The sequence below is a fragment of the Rhinoderma darwinii genome, chromosome 8 (genome assembly GCF_050947455.1).
Source record: "Rhinoderma darwinii isolate aRhiDar2 chromosome 8, aRhiDar2.hap1, whole genome shotgun sequence".
NCBI classification, from domain to species: Eukaryota; Metazoa; Chordata; class Amphibia; order Anura; family Rhinodermatidae; genus Rhinoderma; species Rhinoderma darwinii.
The window spans coordinates 6675243-6694221 of NC_134694.1; the positions used below are offsets into that span (position 1 = coordinate 6675243).

Consider the following 18979-nt stretch of genomic DNA (forward strand, 5'->3'; position numbering starts at 1 on the left):
CCTATATACAAGAATATAACTACTATAATACTGCCCCCTATATACAAGAATATAACTACTATAATACTGCCCCTATATACAAGAATATAACTACTATAATACTGCCCCCTATATGCAAGAATATAACTACTATAATACTGCCCCCTATATACAGGAATATAACTACTATAATACTGCCCCCTATATACAGGAATATAACTACTATAATACTGCCCCCTATATACAAGAATATAACTACTATAATACTGCCCCCTATATGCAAGAATATAACTACTATAATACTGCTCCCTATATACAAGAATATACCTACTATAATACTGCTCTTATATACAAGAATATAACTACTATAATACTGCCCCTATATACAAGAATATAACTACTATAATACTGCCTCCTATATACAAGAATATAACTACTATAATACTGCACCCTATATACAAGAATATAACTACTATAATACTGCCCCCTATATGCAAGAATATAACTACTATAATACTGCTCCCTATATACAAGAATATACCTACTATAATACTGCCCCTATATACAAGAATATAACTACTATAATACTGCCCCCTATATACAAGAATATAACTACTATAATACTGCCCCTATATACAAGAATATAACTACTATAATACTGCCTCCTATATACAAGAATATAACTACTATAATACTGCACCCTATATACAAGAATATAACTACTATAATACTGCACCCTATATACAAGAATATAACTACTATAATACTGCCCCTATATACAAGAATATAACTACTATAATACTGCACCCTATATACAAGAATATAACTACTATAATACAGCTCCTATATACAAGAATATAACTACTATAACACTGCCCTCTACATACAAGAATATAACTACTATAATACTGCCCCCTATATACAGGAATATAACTACTATAATACTGCCTCCTATATACAAGAATATAACTACTATAATACTGCCCCCTATATACAAGAATATAACTACTATAATACTGCTCCTATATACAAGAATATAACTACTATAATACTGCTCCTATATACAAGAATATAACTACTATAATACTGCCCCCTATATACAAGAATATAACTACTATAATACTGCTCTGCTCCTATATACAAGAATATAACTACTATAATACTGCCCCCTATATACAAGAATATAACTACTATAATACTGCCCCTATATACAAGAATATAACTACTATAATACTGCCCCCTATATACAAGAATATAACTACTATAATACTGCCCCCTATATACAAGAATATAACTACTATAATACTGCCCCCTATATACAAGAATATAACTACTATAATACTGCCCCCTATATACAAGAATATAACTACTATAATACTGCCCCTATATACAAGAATATAACTACTATAATACTGCCCCCTATATACAAGAATGTAACTACTATAATACTGCCTCCTATATACAAGAATATAACTACTATAATACTGCTCCTATATACAAGAATATAACTACTATAATACTGCCCCCTATATACAAGAATATAACTACTATAATACTGCCTCCTATATACAAGAATATAACTACTATAATACTGCCCCTATATACAAGAATATAACTACTATAATACTGCCCCTCTATACAAGAATATAACTACTATAATACTGCCCCATATATACAAGAATATAACTACTATAATACTGCCCCTATATACAAGAATATAACTACTATAATACTGCCCCTATATACAAGAATATAACTCCTATAATACTGCCCCCTATATACAAGAATATAACTACTATAATACTGCCCCCTATATACAAGAATATAACTACTATAATACTGCCCCTATATACAAGAATATAACTACTATAATACTGCTCCCTATATACAAGAATATAACTACTATAATACTGCCCCTATATACAAGAATATAACTACTATAATACTGCCCCCTATATACAAGAATATAACTACTATAATACTGCCCCTATATACAAGAATATAACTACTATAATACTGCCCCCTATATACAAGAATATAACTACTATAATACTGCTCCCTATATACAAGAATATAGCTACTATAATACTGCTCCCTATATACAAGAATATAACTACTATAATACTGCCCCCTATATACAAGAATATAACTACTATAATACTGCCCCTATATACAAGAATATAGCTACTATAATACTGCTCCCTATATACAAGAATATAACTACTATAATACTGCCCCCTATATACAAGAATATAACTACTATAATACTGCCCCCTATATACAAGAATATAACTACTATAATACTGCTCCCTATATACAAGAATATAGCTACTATAATACTGCTCCCTATATACAAGAATATAACTACTATAATACTGCCCCCTATATACAAGAATATAACTACTATAATACTGCCCCTATATACAAGAATATAACTACTATAATACTGCTCCCTATATACAAGAATATAACTACTATAATACTGCCCCTATATACAAGAATATAACTACTATAATACTGCCCCCTATATACAAGAATATAACTACTATAATACTGCTCCCTATATACAAGAATATAGCTACTATAATACTGCTCCCTATATACAAGAATATAACTACTATAATACTGCTCTGCTCCTATATACAAGAATATAACTACTATAATACTACCCCCTTTGTGCAAGAGGCAGGACCTGACAAGATATGGTGATGATTCATTCTGATTGAAGTAACCCCCCCCCCTCCTTATTTTTTTAAATGACAAAATAATTGACAGTATTTATATTTAATATTCTTGACAATTTGCACACTTCAAGACAGCAATTTAAAATGGTTATTAAGCTCTCAGTGCACACAATCCCACATAACTGGCTGGACTCCTATCCTGAAGGCTCTCCCCTGGGAAGGGTTGATGATGCCAGAGGTGTAATTATCTTATTCTGTGGTTCCAGTAAATGTCCCTGGGGGGTTGTGCAGCTGCGTGTCCGATATCCACCATGTCGGAGGTCACTGATAACTTGTGCTGCTCTGAGCGCTTTATCATCTTTGGGACATTTTCACTAGAAGTTTGTGCTGTAAAATGCTGCTGCAGCCATTCGAGGCTTGATAAGACTTGATCCAGTGAGAATCAGGCTGTGCACATTGCAGATTCTGCATAATGAGATGGATCAGATAGGGCTGACCACAGGGAACGATGCATTAGATGTCCTTTTTAAATTATGGGGATTCCTGTGGCTTCCAACAAAGGCTGATGTTTCTGCACTGGTCAGTGTCAGTAGTAACACACCAGAGGCCCTTTTACACAGGCCAATTATCAGGCAAACGAGCGTCGAGCAGTCATTCCTGATCATTTGCCTGTGTAAACAGGGCAACAATCAGCCGATGAACGAGCAAACGATTGTTCATCGGCTGATTGCATCGTTTTAAATGCCTAAACTCATTGTCGGCAGCGCACTGTGTAAACCGGGAGACGCGCTGCCGACATGAATGTATGGGGAGTAACGAGCGCTCGTCCCCATACATAGCTCCTTGTGAAATGAGCAAACGAGCGCCGATCATTGAGATGTGTTGTCGATCGGCGTTTGCTTGCACAACCCACGTCGAGCCGTGTAATATCACCCTAGGGCTCTATTCACACTGCGCTTGTACTATACGTTGGGAAATAGTGTATATGTATGTATATGTATGGCATATAGTGACCTACAATTCTAATTCTATAATAATAATTTAAAAAAAATAGCGCACACTAGACTTTGTTTTGAGGGCTTTCTCTGTGTTGAATCGCATAGTTGACTACATTATTCACAACGCAGTTAAAAAAGGAAAAGGTTTTGTTGACGCATTTCGCCCAACATTTGCCAAAAGGACACTGGGTTCATGGGGCCGTATGGACATGTTCCGCATAGAAATTGAAGGAATTTTCCGGCATATACATTCAACGTACACTGAAGTACAGTGTGAATGGAGCCTAATAAACTAATGTAATAAGATAAGGCAAACTTACGTCTGACGTCTTGGATTTACAGGTGTCTTGACGGTCCTTTAACATCTTTTCAATGACACCACTGCGGCCCCACACGTTAAATACCGTATTCCCATGCTGGTAACCAACATCCTGCATTTGGGAAAGAAAAACTTAGTTTCCACGTCGCACTAGAATGCTATTATTTCTTATTAGTAGTCAGTGTCTGGCACGTTCACAATCCTGTCATATACAACATACTTGGGCTACTGAGGGATGATTTATGGCATAATAAAACCTACACGACCGTATATCCATGCAGTAAAGAACATTAATACACAGTAAAACTCATTTATTTAATGGATTACTCCACATAAAATTAGAAACGTGCAATGCACAATGTGAGAAACCAAAAATGTTCTCCCCATTGTTAGTAGTCAGGCCCTCTGGTCCAGAAAGTATTTGTGGTATAGCAGGGACAAGTCTTGTAGGGGTTAATCTATCTACGTCTCAGGGCTCATATACAGGGGACATATGGATTTACAATCATAGTCTTCCAGTGTCTCTGCAGAAGCTCCCATTGTCATGTCAGCACCTAAATCCTGATCCAATACGTATCTCACATTGCACCACAGCAGAGCATGCCTAGTACAGAAACCGAACTGAATGGGGCAGCTGGGAGATCTGCAGTCTGAGAGCTAACAGGAAGCCAGCAGAATTCGGAATGCAGCTCTGCATGTGACTGAAGTTGCAGGCATCCTGTAAATCTACTCCACGCTGTATGCAGGACACATACATCATGTAAAATAACCTCTGGATGTCTGGAGTAAAGTGCCGTGGCTTGTTGATGGATGGTGAGAAGGGAGTTTAATAAATACAGACTCTTCATCCTGTCGCCTGTGAGTTATTCAGCGCTGTGAATGTTATGGGATCTGCTGGAGATAAGGAGGTCGGTTCTACAATGACGATTGCTATTTTATGCTAATCTGGATTTTCTGGTAAGAGACCGTGTAAAGATACTTTGCAGTAATGACGAGAAACTGACACCCGGGCCCTGCACTGATTATACAAACCCACAGAATGCTCATTGGCAATGCAAATACAAATCATTTCTGCAAAGTGATTTCATTAGAAGTGTTGGGGGAGGGGAGGGGGGGTTACTGAGAGCGTCGGAAAGTGGGCGCTCTGTAGTTTTTCACTACTGGAACTGGGCAGGACATACGCATTATTCGTTCTCGTCTCCCGGGTGTGGCACAAGTCAATCACTAGAGCAGATGAGCCGATCCTATTGGTGCTTCATTTTAGGATACCCCCCAAAAAAAACACCAGGATATAAAGATACCAGAGATACATACACAGATCTCGTCAAACTTTCCAAATTCTAGTGTTCCATATCGGTCGATCGGAGGTCGGATGTACTCGCAATACTCATTGTTCATCACCATCTCGAGCTGCCGCACGCAGCACACATAGGCCAGGCGGGTCTGAATTTCCGCCATGTTTAACACCTGATGGAGAAAATATTATTAGAGTAATAGAGCGAAATATTAGACCTTTTCTCTGTAACAGATTCTCTACAGACGTTACGGGATACAGCTGTCCGGATGGACGGTTTCCCCTAATTCATTTAGACGGGCATACAGTCTCTAGGTGCTGTGGAACTACAAGTCCCAGCTATGAACAATTGAAATGCATGTACTATAATGGGGCTGTGTATTTTAAGAATAAGCTGCCATGTAGGCTGGAATCAGGACAGGACAACTTTTTAATATACACCTCACCCCGATTCTCTGCCATAATCACTACAGCACGTGAAGCAGAGCGACTCCTAGACGTGTCCTCCGGGCAGTGCCCATGTTATAGAACGGCTGTTTATGCACCTAGGAGAGCACTTCAAGAGCAACTCGTGTGCGACAAATTCTCCATCTGAACAATTCAAGCCTATGGAAATCATTTTTTTTATTACGCCAATGAATGTTATGTAAGGAAACTGGCAAATAGTCTTCATTAAAAATCATCTACCATTTTGATTCTAGGGCTCATGTCGACCTTTGTGTCTCCATGGTAACAGACTACAATCTGAACATGCAGTCACACTTCCTTCCATCTCTCCCACAACTTCTTCCTAGTGTGCGGGTTACCACGTAGGTAAGAAGTATGACTGCAGGATCAGTCTGTAGCCAAGGAGATGTATAGGAGCTGAAGACATAGAAACAATAGGAAAGTTTTAAGACTATTTGCAAAGTGGTTTCATTTTTCGTGCAGTATAAATGAACATACCCTTTAAACCAATACACCCACCTTTCCCCCTTCCATTTCTTGTTTTGGCTGGAAATCGCCTTTAGTTTACTTTGGCACATAAGCAGTTAACCTACAGTAATGCAATTTAAAGCCTGATGCAAAATCCATTCTGATTTACTCCACTTGACTGCACAGCCGCGCTGAGATTTCCACATCACTGGATTGGATGGTCACAGTTTGGAGCGGGTGCCCACCGGGGAGATGGGGGCTCCGCTCCTTGTACCTGGGAAATCTCACCTTCACTTTCTCAGCAAGTGGATTCCACCTTTTCCACAGTAACCACCAACCGGACAGAGAATCGCCGTAGTTTGTTAGATCAGTCTCGTCCCGGCTGCCCACATCGATGGCTAGAACCACTTTAGCACCCATAGAGCGGGCAACATCGGCTGTCAGACAAAAGCAAGAGGCCACATATCAGAAGCTAACCCTTTATTGCAACGAGCTCACAATGTTCTATTACAAATGTCGACAACATGAAGTGTTAACGTCTCTCTCACCGCATGTTGTACTTTATATTGACGCCAAACCTACATACTGGCAGAAAAGGAGCGCAGGTTATCTTCTCGCGCTCTGACTGCGATTGTCCCCCGTTATCAGCCATTTTAGTTTGGGGCTATACCGTGACATTTGGCTGCAGTTGGTCACGTTATTACCACGATTGCGATGTAACCTCAGTGTGTCCTTGTCTGTCTGACTTTTTGCAACACTTGCAGCCTGGTTTCCCTATGGGGACACTGAGGTAACGTCACGGTAATCCTGTCATTTTACGGTCACTCATATGCGACTAAATATACAATGTAGTCCCGGTCTTAATGTGAAAACCAACAGGGAATCCATAAAAATCCGCTCATAACGCTGCTCCGCTTATAACGCTGCGGATTGCGGGATTAGTGGTTTGTTAAATAGTGAATGGTCAGAATATTCCTATTCTCCTTCTATTCCCGGAGGTTGGGAGTTGTGTTCTTTCTTGCTGTAATATAAACACAGTCATCCTGCAAACCTGGGAGATTGTTGATGTAACCTCCATCCATCAACAAATGTCCATCCTTGGGGTCACAGAGAGGGGGCATGTACCCCGAGAGAGACATGCTGGCACGGACGTAACGCCAGAGGCAGCCTGCAAAGAAAGGAAAACCATTATAAGCTTATTAATCCACGCTCGGGGGTTGGGTGCTTCACCAATTATTACAGTGACAAGAAGATGTTCCCCCGTCTCTTCTTTATCAAGATATTAAGTGGCGGAGTCTGGAACGTTGAAGAGAAGTTGAGGACGCCTTTTTTCCTTTCCTTTTTACCAGTACATAAGAGAATAAAGTGTCGTGTCCTACCCTATGGCGTGTCCTATTATGATACCAGTATATCACCAAGGCCCAAGTCAGCGTCTGAGCTACCGGTCCGTCCGGATAAAGCAATACATAAAATGTTACACTGTGAGGGGAAGACGACGCCATCGTGCTCCTGCTACCTCTTCCATAGAAAGCCCATGGTGCATAATCATTTATAAGGAGATGTGGTCCCGTGCTGCTGCTGCTCCACCAGAACCTGTCAATATCCACTAATCACTCTGCGCTGATACGGTCATTCATTAGAAGAATCCGGGCGTCCAGCAGGGGCTCCCATCCCCCACAGACGTGCTCATCAACTACACGCTGCACTCTATTAAACGGCAGAATGAATGCAGATATTTTAACGTGCTCTTTTTTTCATCTACATAAAGTTGTTTTCGGGGCAGTCCCTCATTTGGAAAATGTCCTGACTGCTTATCTGCATCCTGTTGACATAAAGGGGTGCGCTCCTTTCACACAACCTCGGTCTGCAGAATCCTTTATCAATAAGGACGGAACCCCTCGGACTGGCCGCATAACAGTCCACCCACACGCAAAAAAACAGAGCGCTTGTACCGGTCCTAAAGGTGATATACAGTATATGTGTCTCTAGACCATACACAATATTATAAAATAATCAGACCATTATATAATTGTAAATATATTATACATTATAAAATGGCTGAATTGTCTCCCAGACTCCCGGATTCTAGCAGTTTACGTTTTCCCACCATAGCACTGATCCAGAGATGGACCTGGCAGTGCTCCTCAGCGATAATGGAGAGTGCCGGCCCATGTGTGGCTCATCTGTATCCTATACACGTCATAGAACACTATGGTAGGAAACCCCCCTTTAAACGAGGACTCCAGAAAGTGCAGTTAAGGAACCATCCCAATATTCTACCAGTGTGAGGCTGCAGTCAGGACCATTAGTGTACGTTACATGATAAACCAGGACAGGTTATTCCTGGAGGGACAGAGCTCTCATCATCAATGTCCGGGACCTGCAGATGGTGCACAGGACTCGATTGTGTGGGTGCTGAGAGTTAATGATGGAGAGAGTGAAGTCCCTGCTATCTCCGCGACTCACCTGGCGGAAAATCAGAGGGAGCTTTGGATGTGGGACGAGTATAATGAGGATGGATCGTGGCGAGATAGGAGTGCGCCCAAGTAGGAGGGCAGACTGGACAGTGATCACGTTACAGGAGATTCTCACTCATCTACCTGGCTATTATTGCATCCGTTGCAGCTTTATTTGGTAACTAGAACTGAACAAGATGTTCTATAATCTACAAAGCAGGAAAGGCGGCCATGGGGTTATCAAAGTAGCCAAAGTCCCATCAGCTCATAGCCGGCAGAGCAATCCCCCGGACAATGAGATGTATAGGGCCGGGATTACACACTATATCACGTACAGTCTTATTGTCATTGTACTTAGTTGCGTGTCAATGACAATCTGGAGGACGCGGCTGCTCTGTGTATCACATGGACGGCCCATTCATTTCAATGGGCACCATGCAACATTTTATTTCTCTTGAGAACTTGCTAGCTACTTCCCCCACCGATAATAGCGGATCATTCAGGACCTGTTTTGTGGCAAGGGGTATCATACATTAGTTCAGGAATTTTTGTCATCTGGTTATTAGGATTGTGAAGGTCGGGACATTGGATAACAGACTGGATTGGATCACCTACCGTCTGTGTGCACCCTCATGGCGGAGGCAGTGATGTCAGTTGTGATGTTGAAATATGGAATCCAAAGATCCTACAAATAGAGTAAAATCACACGGGTATTGTAGGTCGTGCACCGGGGACTACTATTGGTGCACACACATCCAGACACGAGGGATGATGAGGAGGATTGTCCCCACAGTAGTCCTCACCTCTATCTGCTTGTCTTTGAATGTGCAGCTGATGCTGTTATTGAAGGCCGCTCCGGAGAACATGGAGGTGATGGGGTAGGTCAGGTCTAGGACCTTCTTGAAGACAGATGTCATGTCCTTGGAGGAAGATAGAAGTAGAATCAGTGGGATTTCAATTATTACAAGGACATCTGTCTAAGCTGCAGGTTGTCCCCATAACTTTCCGTTACGACTGCCAGGTCAATACTCCATAGTGGACGACCATTACACTGATTGGTATTGACGGAGACAATTAAAGTGAAACTACACCCTAGTACAATCAGGTCGGGGGCATGTTGTCCTGCCTATGACCAGTTTACCTCTTATATTCACAATCCCACCACCCAGCAATATAATTTCTCTCATACTGTATGATATGTAGGTTCCTATTAACACGGCTGAATATTGGGGACAAAAAGCCAAAACCCTTTATCCACCATGCTTTATCTGTAATGACCAGCACTAAGAAGCGCATATAACAACATTAACTCCAAGATGTTTATGGAGTCCCTGTGATATGAATAGAGCAGCTCTCTGTATAATCTGTGACCACACAGAACGATCCCCAGCATCCCCGGACTACTCAGAGCAATATATATCTACAGAGATCGTTCTATGACAGATGGCAGGGGTATTGTTTTCCAGTAAACCTGCTCCGTTCTGTGAATAGCACCACCATGACTAGTGTGGGTGGCAGATCCTGGAGCTTTCACTGCTTTGTGAGTCACAATGTGACAACAGAGGAAGTGACCCACAAGCCAGGAGGTCTCTCTTATCAAAGTCCCAAAGCCATGAAAACAAATAAGACAGCTCCAAGGCTGGTTCAGCACTCATTAGTGGCAATGTAATGCAATTCATAACAGAGAGCGAGATGGGTAAATCCTGCCAACTCCTCACCCAATACTCCATGTGATTCTGCCTTCAGTTGTAGACCAGATTAATAGGAGACAGTCTGGTTGCTAGGGACGTGCGATTCTTATGCTGTGAATCCCTAGCAACCAGACTGTCAGACATGTCAGATATTCAATTCAGAGCTGGATTGTGCTGGAAGCAAAGAAGTAGAGGAGCAACTTGGCAGCAGTTCTGTCATGTCAATCCCCATCTCAGCCTGCGTTACTCGTCACATTTTTAGGTGGAGAATCTCTTTACCACATGGACTTAGATTCACACGCAGCAATGTAATGAATTGTGGAGTAAAGTTTTCTGATATATAAAGAGTATCCACAAAAACACCATGTACAATTTCCTGGAGCTCCTGGAGCGCCCATGTAAGAATCTTTTCAGAACGAGAAAGATTATCGAATTATGGGGGAAACACATTTTCCTTTGCACCCCAAATTCTTGTCCGGAAATCTCACTCAAACACCCCTGAAGGGAGAGACTCCATATCCTTAAGTGACTAAAACCTCGGTTGTGAACAAGTGAAATATCTGTTCCCTTTTTAATCACAAATGGCTTTGTATAGCCGAAGAAATGTGTACATATGTAGCAGAGCCGAGTTTGTCATTCTGCACCATTTATTGGTATATGACCGTTCTTATCTGCACGACTGCAGGAAAACCTACCCAAAATGAGCATGCCGTTAAAGACAAAGTCAGCTCTGCTACAGCTGTCCATACAGGAATAAATCTGCTTCTAGATTGTGGATTCACATGGTGTATTGCATTTCACAGTGCCCGACTTCCATTATAAAGACATTAGCACGGATGCGTTGTACAGCGCTCCTCATCTACGGGGTGTGATGCGAGGATTGAAATCCTGTCCTGGCATGCAGATCTACTTATTAGTCTCGCTGACCCACCATGACTTTCTAGGTCTCACTTTAATCTCCGCAGAAAGTAATGTCACCGCTCTTTATGCTGCACAGGTAGACGCAGAACAAACGTCGTACCGCCGGATTTTCAGGGATTACTACAGAAGAAGGAATTATACGAAGTGTTGGCTGCAGTGTAAGTGAAGAGGCTGCCGCCTATTAGCTGCTGGGCAGAATATCACCATATATATTATATAGCGCCCACCTACCATGAGCCCGAACTCCGATACTGACCGTTGTATTCAGCTCAGCTAAATATCCATGTTCTATCAATGGTATGGTGGAGATGAGTGGCTGCCAGACACTTGTGTCGCTTATCTTCTACTGTAACAGTGGGATCAGACTCCTATTGGACGGGCTGATACGCTTTCATGTACTGGCAGCGAGCGATGATTCAGCGAGTCGTTTGCGTTTGAAAGACGGTCTATTACACGTGATAATAATTGCTAAAGGTTTTCGCTGTTCAGTCGTTACTGCGATTGTTGCTCAGTTGCCCGTACAGGAATTACACACAAACATTACTGAGCTTGTAGGCGAGAGGTGGAAAGGACTGATCTGCTAATAAGTGGATGATTTCGGATTGGGGGAGGGGATGTGGCAGCGACAAACGATGATCTTTTACTCATTCAGATGTGGCTGATCCACAAACCCAACTATTTATAGTCAATCGTAGCACGCGGTTACATGATTACCTCTTACGTATGATAATCGCTTCAGCTTTCATCTCCCCCAAAGGAAAAGGAGCAAATACCATTTACCAGAAACTCACAGATTATCAGCGCAAATGAGTCTATGAGCAGCGTATGAAGAAATAGAAGATTAACCTCCATACGGAGGATCCGACTGCTGCTGGTTCCAATAAATGGATCATAAAAGGCTGAAGGCTTCGTCATCTCCCAAAGAGCAATGTAGGAAAGTCAGCGAGACGCGCACATACAAGAGCTTTATAGAAGCAGCGGACGGTGAAGTAGGACAGACCCCGATCACCGCCCCCTCCCTATAGACATGACAGATCAGTGATAATGTCCGTCACTTCTGGCCTCAAGTTACAATGTTTCACAGGTAGATAACGCTGCAAAGATGTTCTTTAATTATCTGGTATGATTTGTTAGTACCAGACAATTTTTCTGCTCTGTTCGCTTTCCAAATCCCGTTACCAAATTGCATTATGGGAGCTCAGGTGACCGTTACACAAAGCTGAGATGTTAGGTCACATGTCTGATAGTGAAGTGGAGATTTGTGAATGCAGCTCTGGATGTGACTAGAGACATGACATATAAGTAAATCTGTTATATTTGCGGGTTACTGAATATTCTGGGCAGATTTTTACTAAAAAGAGCCATTATGGAAGCCAGTGTAGCGGCAGATTTGCAGAAATTCTGGACCAGTGGATGATGATAGAAATTCTAATAGACTTTTTGTAGGAAGATTGTGTTGCACCTTGCAGCCAGGAGAGTAACTATAGGGGTTGCAGGAGTTAGTCGCTCCCGGGGACCACATAAGAGGACCACAGTATTATAAATGGCACAGGAGCGAAGTTCTGGTGTATATTTTCTATTGTGGCCCCGGAGCTTCATGTTACGCTGCTTGCTGCAATGTGTCCAGAGGTATTGATTCCAACTATTGCCGATTATTGGTGCATGTGACTGGGACTTACTGTGCTTTGTTTTGTCCTCATGCCTGATTGAAACCTGGGACTCTTAATAAGTGCCCTCTAGAGGCGCTACCCACCATGCACCACTCCCGAGCTCGGATCTTCATGCGGTTGAAGCTACGCTCCTCTGCATACAGTGCTCCCATGAAGGACCCAATGGATGTCCCTCCGATCATGTCGATGGGAATTCCAGCCTCAGTCAGAGCTTTGATGATTCCCACTTGGGAGCAGCCCCTGAGAAAGGAATAAAGAGCGGTCAGTACAGACTGAACAAGAGCGGAGGGAATACAAGACACAGAGTCTCAATGTCCTGGACTCTCAGCAGGGGGATGTTATGAGGAGGGGGTGCCACAGCCGGCTATATAGATTATATAGGTTAGAGTATTGATAGTTCTGCCGTTCCCTCATACAATTATTGGAGCGGTTCCATAATGGACTGTTTGCTGTGTGATCTCTACCTCTTCTTCCTCTTGTAGCCGGGTCCAGTAGGGGACAGACATTTTTATCAGTCACACAGTCAGCCTGGTGTCCACGCACAGTCCCTACTCGCTCCTCTCCCTCTTGATCACGGCAGAGTAAATAGCTAAAAAAATGTATTCACAAAAAAACGGACATGTCTCAACACATCGTCCCGAGGGACATCTCCACGTGAAGATTAGAAAGAAGATCCACTCTAATCATGAAACGTTTGCAACGAGTAAAGTGTTAAACCCCCAGGACGGCTCAGTAAGATTTCTCCTCTCCTCTCATTATGCCACTTGGTTATCATTACTTAATTGTGAACGGTATTTTTGGCCCTCCACCAAAGACATGCAGATTACGTGCCGTCAGCTTGATTTCAGGCCGATTTACATAAATCTCAATTCTCCCAACCTTGAAGTGATCTGCAGATATTATCCTTGGGGTGGAAGAACTCCGCTTTACTACACCAAGTTTGTTGAAAGGATCTTATTTTCTGCCTTGATTTTCCATCTGTATAAAACAGAACACGGTGCCCCTTACTAATCCCGCACAGTCTACAGGGATTACTAATCCTATTTAATGAGCAAAATCCACAATGACCCCATGGAACAATTTACTGGGATTTGGTTGTATTATTCCCGTTGTGGAGATTTGAAAAAGCAAAATGTTTTTTGTTTTTTTTTGCAATCACTTTTCTGAAGTTTCATTTATACACATTCTATACGATTACATTTTATTTAGTGGCCACAGAAGTTTACTCGAGAGGAGACTAAATATAAATGACAGATCTTTAGGTTATTATCGGGTTTTTGGGCAATTGTGGTCTGCACTGCCTGTCTCATATATTACTATGGGATCGGTCGTGCAGAATGATGGAGGTTTAGGGCCTGTTCACATCTGCGTCGCGCTGCCATTCATGGGTTCCATTAGACCTTCAGATTGGAGGAACCCACGAACGGAAAGCCAAACAAACCATCGCTTCCGTTGAATTACCACGGATTTCAATGGTAATGCTTCCGTTGCAATTGGTTTCCATTCCATAAGGTTTCTGTTTGTTTCACGGAAACAATAGCGCAGCCAACTACGATATAGTTTGTGAAAAAACAGAAACCTTATGAAACGGAAACAAGCGGAAACCAATTGCAACGGAAGCATTATCATTGAAATCTATGGTAATGAAAACGGAAGCGGTGTATGTAATACATGAAAACGGAAGCAGTGTATGTAATACATGAAAACGGACGCTGTGTATGTAATACATGTAAACGGACGCTGTGTATGTAATACATGAAAACGGACGCTGTGTATGTAATACATGAAAACGGACGCTGTGTATGTAATACATGAAAACGGAAGCAGTGTATGTAATACATGAAAACGGACGCTGTGTATGTAATACATGAAAACAGACGCTGTGTATGTAATACATGAAAACGGAAGCGGTGTATGTAATACATGAAAACGGAAGCTTCATGGGTTCCTCCGATGGAAAGTTCTAACGGAACCCATGAATGGAAGCTGTGAACACAGCCTTACAAGATCAATCAGTCTAAAAAAAAACATGTCCTACCTCAACCCTCTGTTCTGGTGGATAAACTAAGCGACTGTGTGACATCTGAAGTCACGTGAGCTCAGAGAAGTACATGCCGGTACATTTCATAATAGTCACATTTAGTTTCCTTATTATGGCCTTAAAACAATATTCTGGAATACTTTAGTAATAGAGGGAGTTAAAGGGGCATTCCCATCTAATACATTTATGGCAGATGTGCACGGGATATGCCATAAATGATAGATGTGTCCGCTGGGTGAGGCAGAGAATGAATGGGTGGTGGCGATGGGATATGCCATAAAAGTCTGATAGATGAGGGTCCCAGCTGATCATTCATATACCGCCTGGAACCAGAGCTGGGACCCGAATCTATCAGACATTTATCCCGTGGATATGCCATGAATCCCTTTAGGAGAGTGCAGGTCTCACACCAAATGATGGAGCAAACCTGAGAGTTGTGCATCTATAGAAACCTTCCATGTAACAACTGTAGTGCTTTTCCGAGGGAGAAGATTATTTATCAGCATTAATACATACAACAGTATATTTGGCATTTTAACACAGTGGATCACAAAACGACCTAACTGTATAAAATACATGGATGACCCAAGGATAAGACAAAGCAGTTTGGGATATTGGTGACGTTTCCATGCAAAATCTCTCTTTATATGCTCAGCGCCTTTGATTTTTTTGAGTCTACATTGGTAAGTGTGTAATACTCAGCGGTTTCTGCTGGCATGAAAGCCTGATTGTCATGTAACCACAAGATGGCAGAGATAACAGATGACAGACATGAGTTCTGCTTCCTGAACACGTCAGAGGATCCGGTATAAGACATGGAGAGATCTGCGGGTTATCCCTGCGCCATTCCCATGTTTGTTCCATGTCAGCGGCTGATCTATATGCACCGGTGTGTGACAGGCTGAGTGGAAGCTGCTCTGGGGGTGTAGTTAGATGACAAGCACTGATGAGATTGACAGAACACAGATCTGACGGTCATGTGGTCCATGTCTGACGAGTCGTCTCTGCACGCGGCTTCTATGTAGAGCTAGAACCGCACTCGCTGAAGGAAGAACACAGATTTGCAGTGCAATCGGACAAATCGCTGCACGTAAATGACCTACAGATGACGATAATCGCTGCCGTCTTTACGGAGATTACTGGTCGATTGACCGGCCGTATCATTATTACACATAGGTATAACCAGGACGTTACAATGGAATCATTTACACTATGTAAGCACAATGTGCAAGCGTGAGAATATCCCATTATAGAGCAATGTCTCTGCTTATTGGGCGCCAGCTTTATTCTTTTCACATATCACTTGTGTGTTACTTCTAAGAATTCCTTTACAGAATCCATCATCTTGACTTCCTACTTGTATCTTAATGTAATATACTCCATACAGGTATGTGCTTCGGTTCGTTAATAATCCGCGTCAGAGTGCGGCGTCACAGTTTTTTGGAGACACGGTCTCCCAGGCTTACACAGTCACCGCTAGTGGAGCCACGGAGGGGTCACATGTGCCTTGGGGATAGACTTGGCGATCGCAGTCCTGCAGCGGGGGTGTCCGGCAGGGACTATCACCAGAGGCCTGTGATGGACTATATTGCACACGTGCTTCTCTTAGTTGGTGCTATAACATAGTAAATGTTAGTTGTGAGATCCGCTTTAAGGTGGATTCTTTGTTACAGCTCCGGATATGGTCCTAATCTATCATACGTAATTAGCCTTATTAACTACATAACGGGAAACACAAAACCAGACCGCACCTAAAGCAGACGGGATAAATAAGATGCTGCACTTAGAGGCAAGTCGGCGGAATAGTGTTCTGTAAACCAATAGAAATGCCACGCAGCAGTCACATGACGAGGCAATCAGTCTTATGCCCAAAGGCAGCACTTAAGATCTGATATCAGGGAGATTGTGCTCATTATTCATCTACCCAGTGCGTGTTGGGCGAGTTGGAAAATGTAACCTCCAAGGCAAAGCGACAATCAGACGATAAGACCTCCTTGTGTCATTGCTCAGGAAAGTCCCGTTATCTGCCTCTACTGACCTGAATTAATGCATTAGATCACATCCCACATGTTAACAAGAATCCTGGAAGAGTCATCAGTCCGTCCTCAGCACCAAAAACTGTCCTTACACTCCTCGTCAATCATTTTGGCCGATGGCTATTCCTTTTTACTACCCCATTAACATGCACGTTCAGCTCGGCAGAGGGGCTTCTCGATTTCAATGGGGAGAGGGGAATAAGCCACTGCTAGACATCTTAAAATCCAACATGCCAGATACTTTTTGCCTATTTGCTTTTGGCGGGAGAGCCGGGTGGCCCCCTACACCCATTATAACACCAGCCAATCTCGCTGGTTTCTGACGGATGTATACGGGCACCTTTTAGTACCTAGAGAATATAAATATTTTATGCTGGAGCCGTATTATCTCTATAGATACTGTGCAAACAACGGACGGGAGTAAAGGCTCATTCAGACGAGCTCATTCAGACGTATCACGTCCGCGTGACGGCCATTAAAACAACGGCCGTCACACGGACTCCTGTATTTCAATGGGGCCGTTCACACAACCTTTGTTTCAACGGAGCGTGTGAAGGGTCCATGAAAAAATAGGCCGTGTCCTATTTTTTGCGCTTCACACATCCTTCCATAGGACTCTAGTCTATAGGGGATCCGTGATAACACGACCCGCACAAGTGCACCTCGTCCGTGAATAACTGCAGTTTTTCACCTCCGAGGTTGGCCACGTTCGTGTGAATGTAGCCTAAGTAGATATTGGAATTCCTTTGATGTAGTATCTGATAATCATGTAATTCTGATACTTTGGCACTTGCTTTAAAGAAGATCTGTCACTTCTCCTGACAATGACTGTTTTAGTAATTAATTGTATTCCTCATGAAATAACAATTCTGTCACGTTTAATTAGAAGATTGTGCCCTTCCTCTGTTAATCCGCCTAGAAATTTATAAATAAATTGACCACTAGTGTGTCCCTACACAGACTGACAATGTCCAATCAGTGCTGACAGGAGAGTAGGGACACGCCCCTTTTATAAGGGAAATGGTAACACCCAGTAAATTTCTAGGAGGAACAACAGAGGAATGAAACACAGAGTTCTAAGAAAACATGTTCCCAAATTATTTCATAAAAAAATACAAGTATTTACTAAAATAGACACGTCAGGAGAGGTGATGGGTCCTCTTTCAGGACAGGACTGCACCATAATCTTGAATTTCACAAGACCAGAAGCAGAATACCGGAGAGAGAACCAATTATTAAACTTTTAGTAAATGTTTTGTAGTAAGATTTCACTTTAGGTTGTCCTCCTAAGTCTCTACCAATAGATCAGTAATTCAGAATATTTGATAATGCAGATTCAAGAAAGCAGAGAATGCTGGGATTTGTATTTCACCACAGGTTGGAGACCACGGATCTAACGGCCAACACATCAAACATTACAAATTCCCTACACACAAAATAATGTTACTTCACCTGAACATCCTGGGCCTCTTTTTCCCAAGTTGACATTCTCCTGTACACAATGTTACCGATGCCCCCCATAAACGCCTGCTGCCCCTGCACTAGTAAAGCGGCATCTCCTTATAGAAAAACACAATTCTTCTCTCCGTGACAGATTTTGATGAAGATGACAATGTAACGTTTGCTCTTTAAGCGAGTCAGCACCAGATGCCTTGCCTACGCACCGAGTAGATATGTGGGGGTGGAATTGTGTTTCGGGAGAGCAGTCGCCTCTATTTTTCTATAGTCCGTCCTTAAATTCCCCGCGGGATGTAAAACTAAGAAATCACATGCTGCAATTCCTCTATGTGAGCCACAAACTGGTTAATGTGTGCCACAAGAGAAGAAATCACAATCGAATGATTCACAATATGCCAATTATTTCCTGGCCGTGCCATTCGCTCTTCTAGTTACCTGCCGGGGAGGGAACAAAGAGTCTTTTGTGTGACGTCTCCGAAAATAAAAGACGCAATAAAGAACAGTTCTGTGGAAGTAG

At 42.3% G+C, this 18979-nt stretch overlaps 1 protein-coding gene and 1 long non-coding RNA gene across 8 annotated transcripts in view; one reads left to right on the top strand and one right to left on the bottom strand.

Annotated features, from left to right (window-relative positions):
- LOC142659071 (uncharacterized) overlaps window positions 1-18979 on the top strand; it is a 215795-nt gene that overhangs the window by 164113 nt on the left and 32703 nt on the right. The window lies entirely within an intron of this gene.
- PNPLA7 (patatin like domain 7, lysophospholipase) overlaps window positions 1-18979 on the bottom strand; it is a 118989-nt gene that overhangs the window by 8437 nt on the left and 91573 nt on the right. For all 5 annotated transcript variants that reach the window (XM_075834783.1, XM_075834784.1, XM_075834785.1 and 2 more), the window contains 7 exons: window positions 13011-13167; window positions 9449-9565; window positions 9261-9330; window positions 7241-7357; window positions 6478-6626; window positions 5295-5447; window positions 3982-4092 (listed from right to left, as the gene is read on the bottom strand). In XM_075834783.1, coding sequence (XP_075690898.1) covers window positions 3982-4092; window positions 5295-5447; window positions 6478-6626; window positions 7241-7357; window positions 9261-9330; window positions 9449-9565; window positions 13011-13167 — 874 coding nt within the window. The remainder of the gene's footprint in view (window positions 1-3981; window positions 4093-5294; window positions 5448-6477; window positions 6627-7240; window positions 7358-9260; window positions 9331-9448; window positions 9566-13010; window positions 13168-18979) is intronic.